General features: G+C 43.7%; 1 protein-coding gene across 1 annotated transcript in view; it reads left to right on the top strand.

Moving 5' to 3' along the window:
- Positions 1–14,381, top strand: part of LOC126278974 (vesicular glutamate transporter 1) — an 885,812-nt gene that overhangs the window by 823,600 nt on the left and 47,831 nt on the right. The window contains exons 9-10 of the mRNA XM_049979269.1: positions 518–807; positions 11,432–11,675. Of these exons, the coding sequence (XP_049835226.1) occupies positions 518–807; positions 11,432–11,675 (534 nt within the window). The remainder of the gene's footprint in view (positions 1–517; positions 808–11,431; positions 11,676–14,381) is intronic.

Genomic DNA, 14,381 nt, shown 5'->3' with positions numbered 1-14,381 from the left:
TCCCAACGTAGCGTGACAATTCATTCACTGTGATGCGTCTGTCAGCAGTCACCAATTCGTTAACTCTCTGCACATTGTCTAAAGTGTGTGTAGTACGAGGCCTGCAGCTGTGAGGACAATCCTCAATATTGCCGTGCCCGCTTTCATCACGTAACCTGCTTGCGCACCAACTAACTGTACTGCCATCGACAGCAGCATTTCCATACACAACCTCTTGTGGATGTTTCCCACTGTTTCCGTTTTGTCTTAGGCGGTAATTATGTCGCAGTTGTTACCAGGAAACTTGTAGCGTCGCCTTACATTGGCGTGCGGGATTAGCCGAGCGGTCTTAGGCGCTGCAGTCATGGACTGTGCGGCTGGTCCCGCAGGAGGTTCGAGTCCTCCCTCAGGCATGGGTGTGTGTGTTCGTCCTTAGGATAATTTAGGTTAAGTAGTGTGTAAGCTTAGGGACTGATGATCTTAGCAGTTAAGTATCATAATATTTCACACACATTTGAACATTTTCGTGTGCCCACAGGCGTGGTGGGCCTGCTGTGGTACTTGTTCTGGTTGTGGCTGAGCTTCGAGAAACCGTCGAAGCACCCAAGCATATCGGCGCGCGAGCTGCAATACATCGAACAGTCGCTGGGGCAGTCGGTGAACCAGGCCATGCCGACAATGTCAACGACTCCTTGGGGCGCCTTCCTCACATCGCTTCCCGTCTACGCCATCGTCGTGGCCAACTTCTGCCGCTCCTGGAACTTCTACCTGCTCGTGCTCTTCCAGGCGCCCTATCTCCAGAGCTCTTTCAACATGACCATAGAGGAGGTAAGTGTCGCGTTTCTGGATTGACTCTTATCGTTCAAGTTAGAATCAGTTATGAAATACAGATTAATGAATTACAACCACAAGAAGACCAAGGCACACGTAACGGTACTGCAGGAAATGACCCATGTATATAAGGGAACTTAGTGCAGTACTGAAACCCTTAAAAATGTGGACAGAAGCTGAAGTAATGAAGTGCTGAGGTCGTTACTTGAAACCATTTCTCCTGCTGATGATAAGTGAATTGTTTGTGTGAGTGAGGCCATCGGACTAAGACAGTCTGTGCAGCTGTGTCTGCCAGAAGGCCAGGGTGGGGTAGTGGGGTAGTGGAGTAGTGGAGTAGTGGAGGGGACCACGTTCAAGTACGGCCTTGGCACAATTTTAATTCAATACTTCGGATTCTATCGAAGATAAAGTTGAGACTTAGTGTGTTTCCAAGCAAGCCTGAAAGTTAGATAAAATAAATTTGGACCTGGAAATTGAAATAAGAACACCGTGAATTCATTGTCCCAGGAAGGGGAAACTTTATTGACACATTCCTGGGGTCAGATACATCACATGATCACACTGACACAACCACAGGCACATAGACACAGGCAACAGAGCATGCACAATGTCGGCACTAGTACAGTGTATATCCACCTTTCGCAGCAATGCAGGCTGCTATTCTCCCATGGAGACGATCGTAGAGATGCTGGATGTAGTCCTGTGGAACGGTTTGCCATGCCATTTCCACCTGGCGCCTCAGTTGGACCAGCGTTCGTGCTGGACGTGTAGACGGCGTGAGACGACGCTTCATCCAGTCCCAAACATGCTCAATGGGGGACAGATCCGGAGATCCTGCTGGCCAGGATAGTTGACTTACACCTACTAGAGCACGTTGGGTGGCACGGGATACACGCGGACGTGCATTGTCCTGTTGGAACAGCAAGTTCCCTTGCCGGTCTAGGAATGGTAGAACGATGGGTTCGATGACGGTTTGGATGTACCGTGCACTATTCAGTGTCCCCTCGACGATCACCAGGGGTGTACGGCCAGTGTAGGAGATCGCTCCCCACACCATGATGCCGGGTGTTGGCCCTGTGTGCCTCGGTCGTATGCGGTCCTGATTGTGGCGCTCACCTGTACGGCACCAAACACGCATCATTGGCACCAAGGCAGAAGCGACTCTCATCGCTGAAGACGACACGTCTCCATTCGTCCCTCCATTCACGCCTGTCGCGACACCACTGGAGGCGGGCTGCACGATGTTGGGGCGTGAGCGGAAGACGGCCTAACGGTGTGCGGGACCGTAGCCCAGCTTCATGGAGACGGTTGCGAATGGTCCTCGCCGATACCCCAGGAGCAACAGTGTCCCTAATTTGCTGGGAAGTGGCGGTGCGGTCCCCTACGGCACTGCGTAGGATCCTACGGTCTTGGCGTACATCCGTGCGTCGCTGCGGTCCGGTCCCAGGTCGACGGGCACGTGCACCTTCCGCCAACCACTGGCGACAACATCGATGTACTGTCGAGACCTCACGCCCCACGTGTTGAGCAATTCGGCGGTACGTCCAGCTGGCCTCCCGCATGCCCACTATACGACCTCGCTCAAAGTCCGTCAACTGCACATACGGTTCACGTCCACGCTGTCGCGGCATGCTACCAGTGTTAAAGACTGCGATGGAGCTCCGTATGCCACGGCAAACTGGCTGACACTGACGGCGGCGGTGCACAAATGCTGCGCAGCTAGCGCCATTCGACGGCCAACACCGCGGTTCCTGGTGTGTCCGCTGTGCCGTGCGTGTCATCATTGCTTGTACAGCCCTCTCGCAGTGTCCGGAGCAAGTATGGTGGGTCTGACACACCGGTGTCAATGTGTTCTTTTTTCCATTTCCAGGAGTGTAAGTAATCTACTTTGGGAAAGGAAAATCATATCCAATGTATGCAGAAAAACTAAAGTATTTTCAATTTTAAAGCAAGGTAAATGAAGTCTTTGTAATAAATATCGTGTAATAAGTCTGCGATATTCTGCTTATATATTATAAGCTAAAATAATAAGCAATATGCTGAAGATTATAACACACTCTGTCTTACTGGAAGAAAAATGTGGATTCAGAAAAGTGATTGGATTGGACTGTTTTGAGGGAAGAGACCAAACAGCGAGGTCGTCGGTCTCATCGGTTTAGGGAAGGATGGGGAAGGAAGTCGGCCGTGTCCTTTCAAAGGAACCATCCCGGCATTTGCCTGGAACGACTTAGGGAAATCACCGAAAACCTAAATCTGGATGACCGGACGCGGGGTTGAACCATCGTCTGAAAGGTGAGATCTTGCACAGATAATATATTTAGCTCAAACGAAATACTGGAGAAGACAATTTAACTGAAGAACTGGTTCACCTTCGTTAGTTACGCAACATTTTTTTTTTAGTTCCGTCATTTTGTTGACACAGGGCAGCACCCTCTTTAAAATTTCATGAAGCGTTCGTTAACAATCTGCCACATTTACAGTACATATGTTTGACTACTAGTTTAGAGCCAGCCGCTTCATTCTCAAGTCTGGCCTGTCGAGGCTGCACTGAAAATATCTGACCTTAACAACAACCATCAAACCAATACATACAATCAACTTATCCCTGCTTAGCCAGTCAGAATCAAACTGACCTGCTAAGTCAGCACATCTTGATTGTGACAGTCAATTACGAACATTTTATAAAGCATGTATTGCCCTTTTGATGTGTGTTATTAAGATCGAGCACTTTCAGTGCAGTCTCAATAGGCCAAGCGTGACAGTGAATCAGAGGGTTCGAAACTAGTAGCCAAAGATATGTACCGAAACTGTGACGGATTGTTGATTACATAATATCTTCTGATACGGTAGACAGGGAGCAGTTTTAGAACATAATGAAAAAAAATTCCAACCCCAAATACTTGATTCACGTTACTCGAGATACGTGTACAGAGACAAAAATTGCTTTAGGTCTGGAGCGAAAGTTAACGGAAGGAATTCTAATTAAAGTTTCAGCCCGTCTTCAACTCACCTCAGTATATGTCGAAATTATTGGACCTGTAAACAATATGTCCACTCTGGAATAAAACTGAATAACAATATGTACATAAACACCATGCTTTCTGCAGATGATTAATTCATACTAAATATCATTTGTAAGAGCTATAATTTTCAGATATCTGGGACCATAAAAATTATGGTATAGCAAAGAAAGTTCCCAATCACAGCGGAGATGATAACTGACGATCAAACTAGAACAAGTTTCAAGCTTTATTTTTCTTAATTGTAATTTATCTTTTAAAGATGATGACAAACTGAAGAAAAAGTTCCATCGATTTCAGTATATGTGAAGAAAACTTCGGTGAACATTGAAATGTAAGGTGAGAGAACAGACTAACTTAAATTGTATAAGACTATGCCTGTGACAAACCTCATTATGTATGGAAGCGAGAACGGGGTGAACAGAACAAAGTATCGAAACAAAGCTTCAGCATGTGAAACGCGGTTCCTCAAATCAGTGAAAGTTTACGACTTAAATAAAAGGAATCAATAAAGAGATTAGGTAGTTATTAAAACAATACACTCTCGCTAAATGGCAGAATTTTCTAAACCATGAGAAACATGAAAGACTATAGTTTTAGAAAGTAGGGCAATGGAATTTCTGAGCTCTCCTTTAGATAGCGTCCTACTGGAAGAAGATACGTTGGTCATCTCATGTACAGTTGGCAGCAAAATTGAGGCCAAAACAAGCTGACAGCCTAGTCCTGGAACAGGAAGTAAAATAAAGTAAAAACAACACTCTTAAGTGAATCAAAATTTGGGTTCCGAATTGGTAAAAGTATAGAATTAATCATAGTACAATTTACAAAACTGGCACTTGATGCTGTTGACAAAAATCTATCACAGAAATTTACTTAGGTCTGGCAAAGGCTTTTGATGTGGCTTGCCCTAAGATGCTACTATATAAGCTACGATGATAACGAACAAGAGGTGTACCTCATGACTAGTTCCTATCAAACTTACAAGATAAGCTCAAAAGAGTAGAGACCACACAAACGTCAAATACAAGAAAACACCAGAAACAAAACATATTAACATCAGTGTATTAATATGAGTGTTCTTCAGGGCAGAAAATTACGACCAATAATGTTCCTAACAGACATCAGAGATTTTCCAAACAGTGTTACTCTATAAAGAAGTAAGAAAACTCTCTCCCTACAGAAGGCAAATTATACCGTCATGGAAAAAACACCTGGGCAATATGCAATGAAGTTGCATTGGAGATAGAGACATCACATGCTATAAATGCCATTTTGAACAGGAGAAAATGACACTGTTAAATGTAGACTGTGAGACAAACTCAAAATATCTATTAATGAATATTCATTCTGAAACTGAAGTTTCATGGTTTCGCAAACTATCCCCTCAGTTACCAATGTGTTAGGTCTAAACTCAATCACTTGGGAGCATGCAGACAGTCGGAGAGGTTATAATTTTCTTAATCAAAATTCACCAAATTTTCAACTGCGTAGTTTGTTGTTAAAAGATTGTCATTCGTAAAGAAAGTACTACACGCTAAACGACGTATGAGATGGCATACTAGACGACGTAATGCAGAGTATGAACTTCGTATTCTCATTGTAATATCTCTTCATCTTCTCAACAAGGAATTATGGAAGGAGAAACTTACATCCAGCTAACATTAATGACAGAGCGTTCTTGAGAGTAAATAAGAGAAAAATGAGGATCAGCAATAGAGACTCAGCATCGAATTTTTACCTTTGGTTGATACACTGGAGACCGTCGCCGAACAAGACCAAAGTACAGAGCAGCCAGTCGGAAATGCTGAGCTGTGCTGAGAGATTACTTGGCTTTCTATAGCTTCTGATTCCCAATATTCTGCCTTACTTTGTCGCGTGAACCAGGCCACTGGCACAGTTTTTTATATTAATGAAGGGGCGAAATATACAAACAGAGCTCCAATCACTAAGTTATCGTCTCATAGTTCTATCATCAGTGTGTAACAGCCAGTGCCTTCTAGTTTCATATGAAACATCAATCCTTAGCAGTGGAATTCTTTTCTGGGCAACAAATGCACGAAATATTAATACAGATTTCAAACTATACAGAACGGTTATATGAATAATTACAAAAATAGTAATCGGGCTCATTGTAATGACATGTTCAAAACTTTGGGGGTTTTAACTAATCCATGTGAGTAGATTTACCAATTAATTATTCGTGAATTACTATTATTAGTGATGACATGGGAATGGTAAGATGCTAGGCCACAAAAACATGACTTTTAAACCAGAAATAATTTCATTTTTTGAAAGGCATTCCAAAAAGCTGTTTAAAGACTGAGACATTCAAGTGAATGCAACAAACTGAGAAATTCAATTTTAGAATTAAAAACTGAATAATTCAACTACAGATATCAAACCGGTGACATCAACCGCACTCCGGTTGTTATGTATCAACACAGATTTTAAAAGAAAGCAGAAAGTGAAGTAAAACAGACAGAAAAACATGTCAGTTAACGTGTGTACCATAATCATAAATCCAAGATGAAAGAACTTTAGTTATCAGATCAAAGCAGACAATGAGTCGCTATTAAAAACAGTGAAGAAAATGGGTAACGATGGAAGGTGTGTAAGTAAAGTTTAAAGAACAATGTCCAACTGACTTCAGTAACAAGTAGTAAAACTAACCCTAGGTGCCAAAGTGAGCTCACACATTACTGATAAATCACAAACCGTACTCGAACGCGGTAGATACGAAGGTCTGTAACGTGGCATGATAGAGATTTTTAGCAATGTATATAGTATGATTTTAAACTGAGATTACTAAGGCTAATTCCATTAAGGAAAGCCCAAATAAAATTAACGAGAACGCCAACATGACTTAAATTAAGAACGAAAATTGAACTTGAATTTATGCTAAATACGCATTAGATCAAAGAAGCAAGGTACAACAGTCACAAAATATTAACATGGCTCAAAGCCAAGCCAATACACAGAAATAACAATGACAAAAATAATTTACCAATGTAAGTTAGGACGACCGGCAAACTCCTTTTAAATAACACTGGGGTGAACTCAGGCATGAAACACACAGTGTAATGATCCCTACGGCGCAGAGGATATGTGCGAAAGTTCAAATAGTCTACTTACTATTCTCCTCACCATACTAGTCCAACGGGTGCCAATTTACATCATCATCCAACGACTACTCTGCAGTTCACAATCAAGTGCCTGACAACGGGTTCATCGAACCACCTTCAAAGTATACCTCAGTCGTTCCACTCTCGAGCGGTAAACGGGAAAAACGAACATTTAAATCTTTCCATAAGAGCTTCCATCACTCTTATTTTATTACAATGATCATTTCTCCGAGTTCAAATGGGCACAAACATATTTTTTTCGCATTCGGAAGAAAGAAGTTGATTATTGAAGTTTCATGAGAAGATACTGACGCAACGAAAAACGCCTTTCTTTTAATGATTTCCAGCCCAGTTCACATATCATATCCGAGGTACTCTCTCCCTTTTGTTTCGTGATAATACAAAACGAGCTGCCCTTCTTTGAACTTTTTCGAAGCCTTCTGCCAGTCTTATGCTGATCGCACATCGCGCAGCACTACTCCAGAAGAGAAAGGACAAGCAGAGTGTAGGCACCCTCTTTTATAGACCTCTTGTATGTTATAAGTGTTTTGCCAATATAATGCAGTCTTTGGCTAGCCTTCCCCATAACATTATCCAGTTTAAGTTTTTCGAAATTGTAATGCCAAAGTTTTAATTCGATTCACAGCCTTTAGATTTGAGTGGTTTATCATGTATCTGAAATTTAGCGGATTCGATTTAGTACTCATATGGATAACTTGTCATTACGAAGAGTCAACTGACACTTTTCGCACCATACAGATCTATCTATATCCGAATCCCGCTCCAGCTACTGCCAGGTCTGAGTGCTGACGAGTCCTCTCCATTTGGCTCGGTCCTCCCACCACTTTTCTTCCTCCACTTGCTGCCAGGTCACACCTCTCCTTTCAACAGATATTCTCACTCCCATTTTTCACCGTGTTCTTAGGCGCCCTCTAGGTCTTTTCCCATCCATCTTTAGCTCTCCCATAATTTGATTGTGGCACCATACATAATCATTAACCTGGCTCCAGGGAGGTAGGATGCCCTTCCCTATTCCTCCACTGGAGTAATTCCTGTCTGGCGCGTCCACGTCGCGGGGTTGGGCATCCTACACTTCAGTAGGCCGGAGTGCTAGGATGGCTGAGTTCAGGCAGGGACCCAATCCCATGGGGTATAACACGGAACCCATGCCCAGGGTTACGGGTGAAGACCTTAATGCCAGCGACGGCGGAGAAGGAAGACTTCGGAACCGCGTAGCTGGCAGATGAGGCAACCCTCCTTTCTGGGGATTAAATTAGAAGGCAACCCTGCCTTGTGGTGGAGGATAAACTCCAAAGGCTAAGGGAGACAACCCCAACAGAAAATCCTTCCTTGCGTTAGGCCTAGCAAGCCAGTAGGAAAGTCGTCATATATTGCTTTCAAAACACAGACGAGCCTCGGAACGAACCACTCAGGATTTGACCCCACCATACAGATCTCTTGTCTAAATCACTTTGTAATTGGTTTTGGTCATCTGATGACTTCTAACGAGACGATAAATGACAGCATCATCGAAAAAAGTCTGACAGGGCTGCTCAGATTGTCTCCCACATCGTTTATATAAGTGAGAAATAACAGAGGGAACTTTTACGGCACTTCCCTGAAGAACACCAGATATCGCTTCTGTTTTACTCCGTCAATTACTACGAACTGTGACCCTTCTGACAGGAGATCACAACTGAGAAGATACTCCGTCAGCACGCACGTTGATTAAGAGTTGCTGGTGAGGAAACGTGTCAAAAGCCTCCTGGAAATCTAAAATTGTGAAATCAATTTTGAGATCCCTGTCAATAGAACTCATTACTTCATGTGAAAAACAGCCAGTTGTATTTTACAAAAACTATATTTTCTGAATCCATGATGACTGTTTGACAATAAATGGTTATCTTCGAGGTAACTCATAATGTTCGCGTCTGTATTTTCAGTTCATCCGTGTACTATGTGAGCATCAACAACATAATAAATTTCCAGGCCGTCATCCACCAAATACGATCTGTGTGCTTCTGGGACGTGTGTATTCATAGAACGGCGCCACACATTCACTTGAAATGATATACAGTTCCTTGACCTCGGATGGCCATCCTCCAGCTATCGGTGGCAAACAACAGAGACCAAACTGATGGGGGCTGCCCTTACGTCGGTGCGACAGAGAGCGCCCACCCCATGGCGGTACACGAAAGAGGCTGTTGCTTATAAGAGACAAACCAAGAAGTTTCCGTTAGAAGGCCCTACTATCCAGACTCGGTATGCCAATAAAGCAAAATCGCCCTGAACATCGAGGCAACCATCCCACCGACGCACCAGGATGAAGAGACAGGTCTGGTGAAACATCGTGTCCTCCTGTGTAAAGTAGTCCGTAACTGCCTGCTGACGTCATCGTTCGACTGGAATCGTCGACCATTTTACGCCTTTTTTGAGGGACTATAAGGCCAGTTGCTTGGATGTGTCCCACTTCAGCTGGTGTAAATTTTGCGTTGCGACCCATTTGAGACATGGGATCGATCAGCGTCTTGTGTCTAATAGCGACCAGCGCCGAACATGGGGCACCATTTCACAACGGAGGTTTTCTACAGACAAGCTGCACCGTACACCTTCTTCATTCTCCTATTGATGTCTGCCGGTGTTTGTCCTTCGGCAGCTATGAAAAATACTTCCCCGACATTATTCCTCTATGGACGCATTTGGCAATAATGTCGCCATAGATCACGTTTCGTTATTTACCCCACGCACTACGAAAGATGAGTGATACGCTAATCCCTTGCCAACGTATCGCTGCTTATTTTCCCGCATCGGAGTCGCACTACGTTGCATACACACTGCAGCAGACCCTCAAACGGATTTTTGATCGTTCTTCATATAATTTGTTTCGATATACAACGATTAAAGCGAAGCCGCATTTACACATACTGCAGAAGATTCGATAGAGAACGCCAAACTTTACTACAGAAATGTATAATTCACTGTTCTCTTTTAACTAATAAAAATGTCAGTTCTTCCTTTGTACAATTTTTGTGAAATAGTGTCACTGTTTACGCTTAAAAACACTGACAAACTTGATTTTCAACTATGTTGGTCATAATAAGTCTCAACTTTAGGGCAAAATACACGTGAGAGAAAAATCACAATGTCACGCCTGTTGAACACAGCTTAAGATATAACAATTTCACGTCAAAAGTGATCTCGGGCTGTCGTCACAGGTTTGTGATGCAGTGATCAGAGCTTCAAGTCCAGTTTGAGAGACAAATATGATTGTCATCAATGCTGTCAATGCGTCTGTCTTCAACATGAGCACAAAATAAAAGGTATTGATGATTAAAAATTACAAAAACGTAATTATTTTATAAATACAGAAGAGATGGACGTGAATTAGACTGTTGGAAGGCTTGTGAGGCCTGTTACACGAATGCCGCTCTAAAATATGTTCACTTCAGGAAATCATATTAAAAGAAACAATTTCCAGTCAATTAAAAATGAAGCTGGAAGTTCGTAAATAAGACACATTTGTTATGCCAACGGAAGCTCTCGCAGGTACTTCAGTGAAGATACAAAGTCGCAAGCGGTACTACGACATTTCCAATTTTCATCTCAGTCTGGGAAGCCATTGCACATGCCCCTTATTCTCAAGCAACGATAATAAATTATAGTTCGTGTTTTATTGTATTTCTTCACGACCAAAAAATAACCTCGTACACTTTCAGCACAGATTCTTTTCTCATTTTACATTTTTTATGTTGACACTTGATTTACCCCAACTCAAAATCGGTGTTAATGCCATGAAATCAAAGGAAACCGCGTACCTCTTGCTAAATTTTAAAGCTTCAATCTCCTTCGAAATTTATAGGGATATGGTGTCTGTTCTATTGGACACTAATAACCTGTAGCCGTCTAGAACGAAATTAGAATTATATTAACACCTTGACCTGCTGACGGGCGTTGATACATATCAATGGTGACAGGTGAAAATGTGTCCCCCGACCATGACTCGAACCCGGGATCTCCTGCTTACATGGCAGATGCTCTATCCTTCTGAGCCACCGAGGGTACAGACGATAGTGCGACTACAGGGACTATCTCGCGCACGCCTCCCGCGAGACCCACATTCTCACCTTGTATGTCCACAGACTATTCATAATGTCCCACCCCAACACACTCATTACTCGTGGAAGACATTCTGACATTCTTACCAAGTCTCGTAAGAGCTCGCGGAATATGTGTGCATCCGCACAGAAGAAGGTTATGGCCGGTATTGACAGAATTATGTACTTATATGTGTATGGTGTCTGTTCTTTCGGACAGAGCCAGTATTGTGATAGAAAAAATCGTGCTTCTGGTGTCTTATTTTATCAGGAAAGATATTCGCTGACAGAAGTAACTTTCGGCACAATACCACAATGTATCCAACAGGAATCTTACAAGACTGGAGGGCAAATTGTATAAGCCGTCGTTTACGCTCTTGCGCAGACGGGGTTCGTCGGCGCGCTGCCCCACTTGCTGATGACGATCATCGTACCCCTGGGAGGTCTGCTGGCAGACCACGTCCGCAAGAAGGGCTACCTGACCACCACCAACGTGCGCAAGGTGTTCAACTGCGGCGGCTTCGGCATGGAGGCGTGCTTCTTCATGGTGGTGGCCTACGCGCAGACCAAAGTGGCCGCCACGGTAGCGCTCACCCTCGGCGTCGCTTTCAGCGGCTTCGCCATCTCCGGTGAGTGACCAGCAGTCGCCTACAACAACCTTACGGTTCACGCACATAACTTAGGATCTAAATCCTAAACAATTCTCTTTTTTATCTCACATTAGCAATCTTAGCCTACGTTGTCAACTATTTGCTGGATTGTTGGATGCATTGTAACCCCTGTACTTCTCTTCCTTTTTTTACCCTCTCCGGGTCCCTCTAGTTCCATGGAGGTTATTTGCTGATGTCTCGTAACACGTTTCCTATCAGCCTACTCCTTGACTTGACAACTCGCTGTGAGATGTGGGAATGCGGTTTTGCTCCGTCGCGTGGTGTTACCTGCGGTTAAACGATTACTTATAAAAAATGACCTGGGTATATGCTTATTCCAATCTTCTATCAGTCGATCTCCCCTCTTTCTCCCTCACTCCCCATCTATACCACTCCCCTCTCTGTCCATTCCACTCATTTCCCACTCTCTTTCGAGTTCTTCCTCCCACCCTCTATGTCCATCTGCTCCTCCCCTCTCTCCCTCTCCACCTCCCTACCTCTCGCTCCATCCCCTCCTACCCCCACTCGCTGTCCATCTCCTGCACTTTTCTTTCTATGCCCACCTTCTCCTCTTCCCTCTCCATCTCCTATCTTCCCTTTCTTAGCCCATTTCCTTCTTTCTCTCTCTCTGTCCACTTCCTTCCCCCTCTCTCCTTCCACTTACTCCACCCTCCTTATCTGTATCCATTTCCTCCTCCTCCATGTCTATCCATCTTCTCCTCCCTCTTCTCTCCACGTTATCACACGCACCCCAACAGGAAGATGATGGTTCTTACTCTCACAGTATTTTTTCCAAGTAGTAAATAGTACGTGTTCCAAAACTGGTTTAAAACGTTTCATGGGTTTAGAATGGGCCTTTTACTCGTGTCTTTGCCCTCATACGCACATGTCAAGTGAGCATTTGCAAGCATATTTCACCTTATCTCTAGCGCATTTTACACTGGAGTTTCATTTTCAAGCATATCGCTATTTATAACTTCGTAATTCCTGAACTAACTGCCGAACAAAGATATAATTTCGGTGATAAATTGAGTCTTATATACGAATACTATCTACAAAATGCTTTGCGAATAAGGTTAGTAGAACAGTAGTAATAAATGAAAACGTCACGATTCACACGGCAGTGATAAACTACTTCCCTTCGTCAGTTTGTGGGGATTCTAAGCGAGAAAAAGTTTCATAAAGATTTGACATTATGTGTCAAGTTCATTGCACTGGATGAGTAAAGTATGGGTTTCGAGTGTCGTGGGCTACACCTCATTTTCACCCCCACCTCATCCCCTTTGATGGGTAAGTATGTATATTGTAGGCTATTTGTAAGTATATATATTATATAAGTATATAAGTATTATAAGTATATAAGTATTATGTAAGTATATATATCATTTGGATTACCTAAACAGCAATGCGTACAGCAGCATCTACCGCAAGCGTGTTAAAGTGACTAAATGTCGGTGGATAATAACATGTGTACCTTCATTCAGCAAACGATGTAGGTGTTTTGCAGAAACTTTATGGGCGTTCTGCGTGTGAAGAACGCGGATATCAACGCTTCATGGTACAAGGTTTGTTGCTTGGTCAATGAAAACAACAGTAGATGCGAGGCGAACGGCACGTGCCAGAGCTATGTGGTACGGACCTGAAATCGTTCTGAGAATGCAGGCAACTGTAATGACGTGCCCCCTCTTGGTTACCCTACGTCAAAAACTGAGGCAGATGACCGGTGCATGTGATTTCTAAGCCGCAGGATCTCCCAGCCGACTCCGCTGAAATGACAATAGATTTGTGAGGGCGACTGGGAGACACGTGCCCAACCAAACCATACGAAATAGACTCAGCAACACCTATCTTTAACCAAGACAGCCATAGAGAAGACCAGCCCTTAAAGCAAGACACCATGCTGAATGGTACAAACTCTCTAATCTTACCGCAAAATTCTCCTCACAGATGCCACATATATCGGACACTGTATCACTATCGTTTGGAGGAAACCTGGTAGTCCTCCATGCCAGAGATATTGCGTTAATCGACTACAGCAAGGTGACGTATCAGTGATGTTCTGGTGTGGTATTACGTGCGGCCGTCAATATAGGTCAACCTTAACGCTCCGTGGTACAAGAAAACCATCCTCCAACCCATAACTGAACTATTCCATCAGTATTTCGAGGATGAATTCAAGTTTATGGCTGCGAATTCTCGAGTCCATCCTGCAGCCATCGTCAGCTATCTCGTCAGTCGTGCCAGTATTCACAAACTGTATTGACCAGCCTGTTCCCCCAACAAGAACCCCATGGAACAGTATTGTGATGCACGCACCGCAATAAATTCATAGGTGCTTGCCGAACCTGCAGGTGGCACCGTTGTACTTGACCACGAACGCCAACCGTGCAATGACCTCAATACGTTGCCGGTGCCCTGTGTGGTTGTGAATGTATATTGTAGGAACTAAGTGAATTTGAACGTGAACGCTTCCGTAACCAAGGGAGCAGACGTGCTTGGCGAATCGAGAGGAACTGTATAGAAGTTTTATACTGCACACAGGGAAAGCGGAAAAACATCATCCGCTAAACAGTAACTGGAACAGAAGACTATGTTAATTGACCGTGTAGAGGATTTTGAGCAAAAATAAGAGATCGACAACTGTATAAATCACTACAGAACTGGATGTCGTACTAGCTAACTCAT

The sequence above is a fragment of the Schistocerca gregaria genome, chromosome 6 (assembly GCF_023897955.1).
Source record: "Schistocerca gregaria isolate iqSchGreg1 chromosome 6, iqSchGreg1.2, whole genome shotgun sequence".
NCBI lineage: Eukaryota > Metazoa > Arthropoda > Insecta > Orthoptera > Acrididae > Schistocerca > Schistocerca gregaria.
The sequence above is the reverse complement of the archived record's forward strand: the minus strand, read 5'-3'. Positions and strand labels throughout refer to the sequence as shown.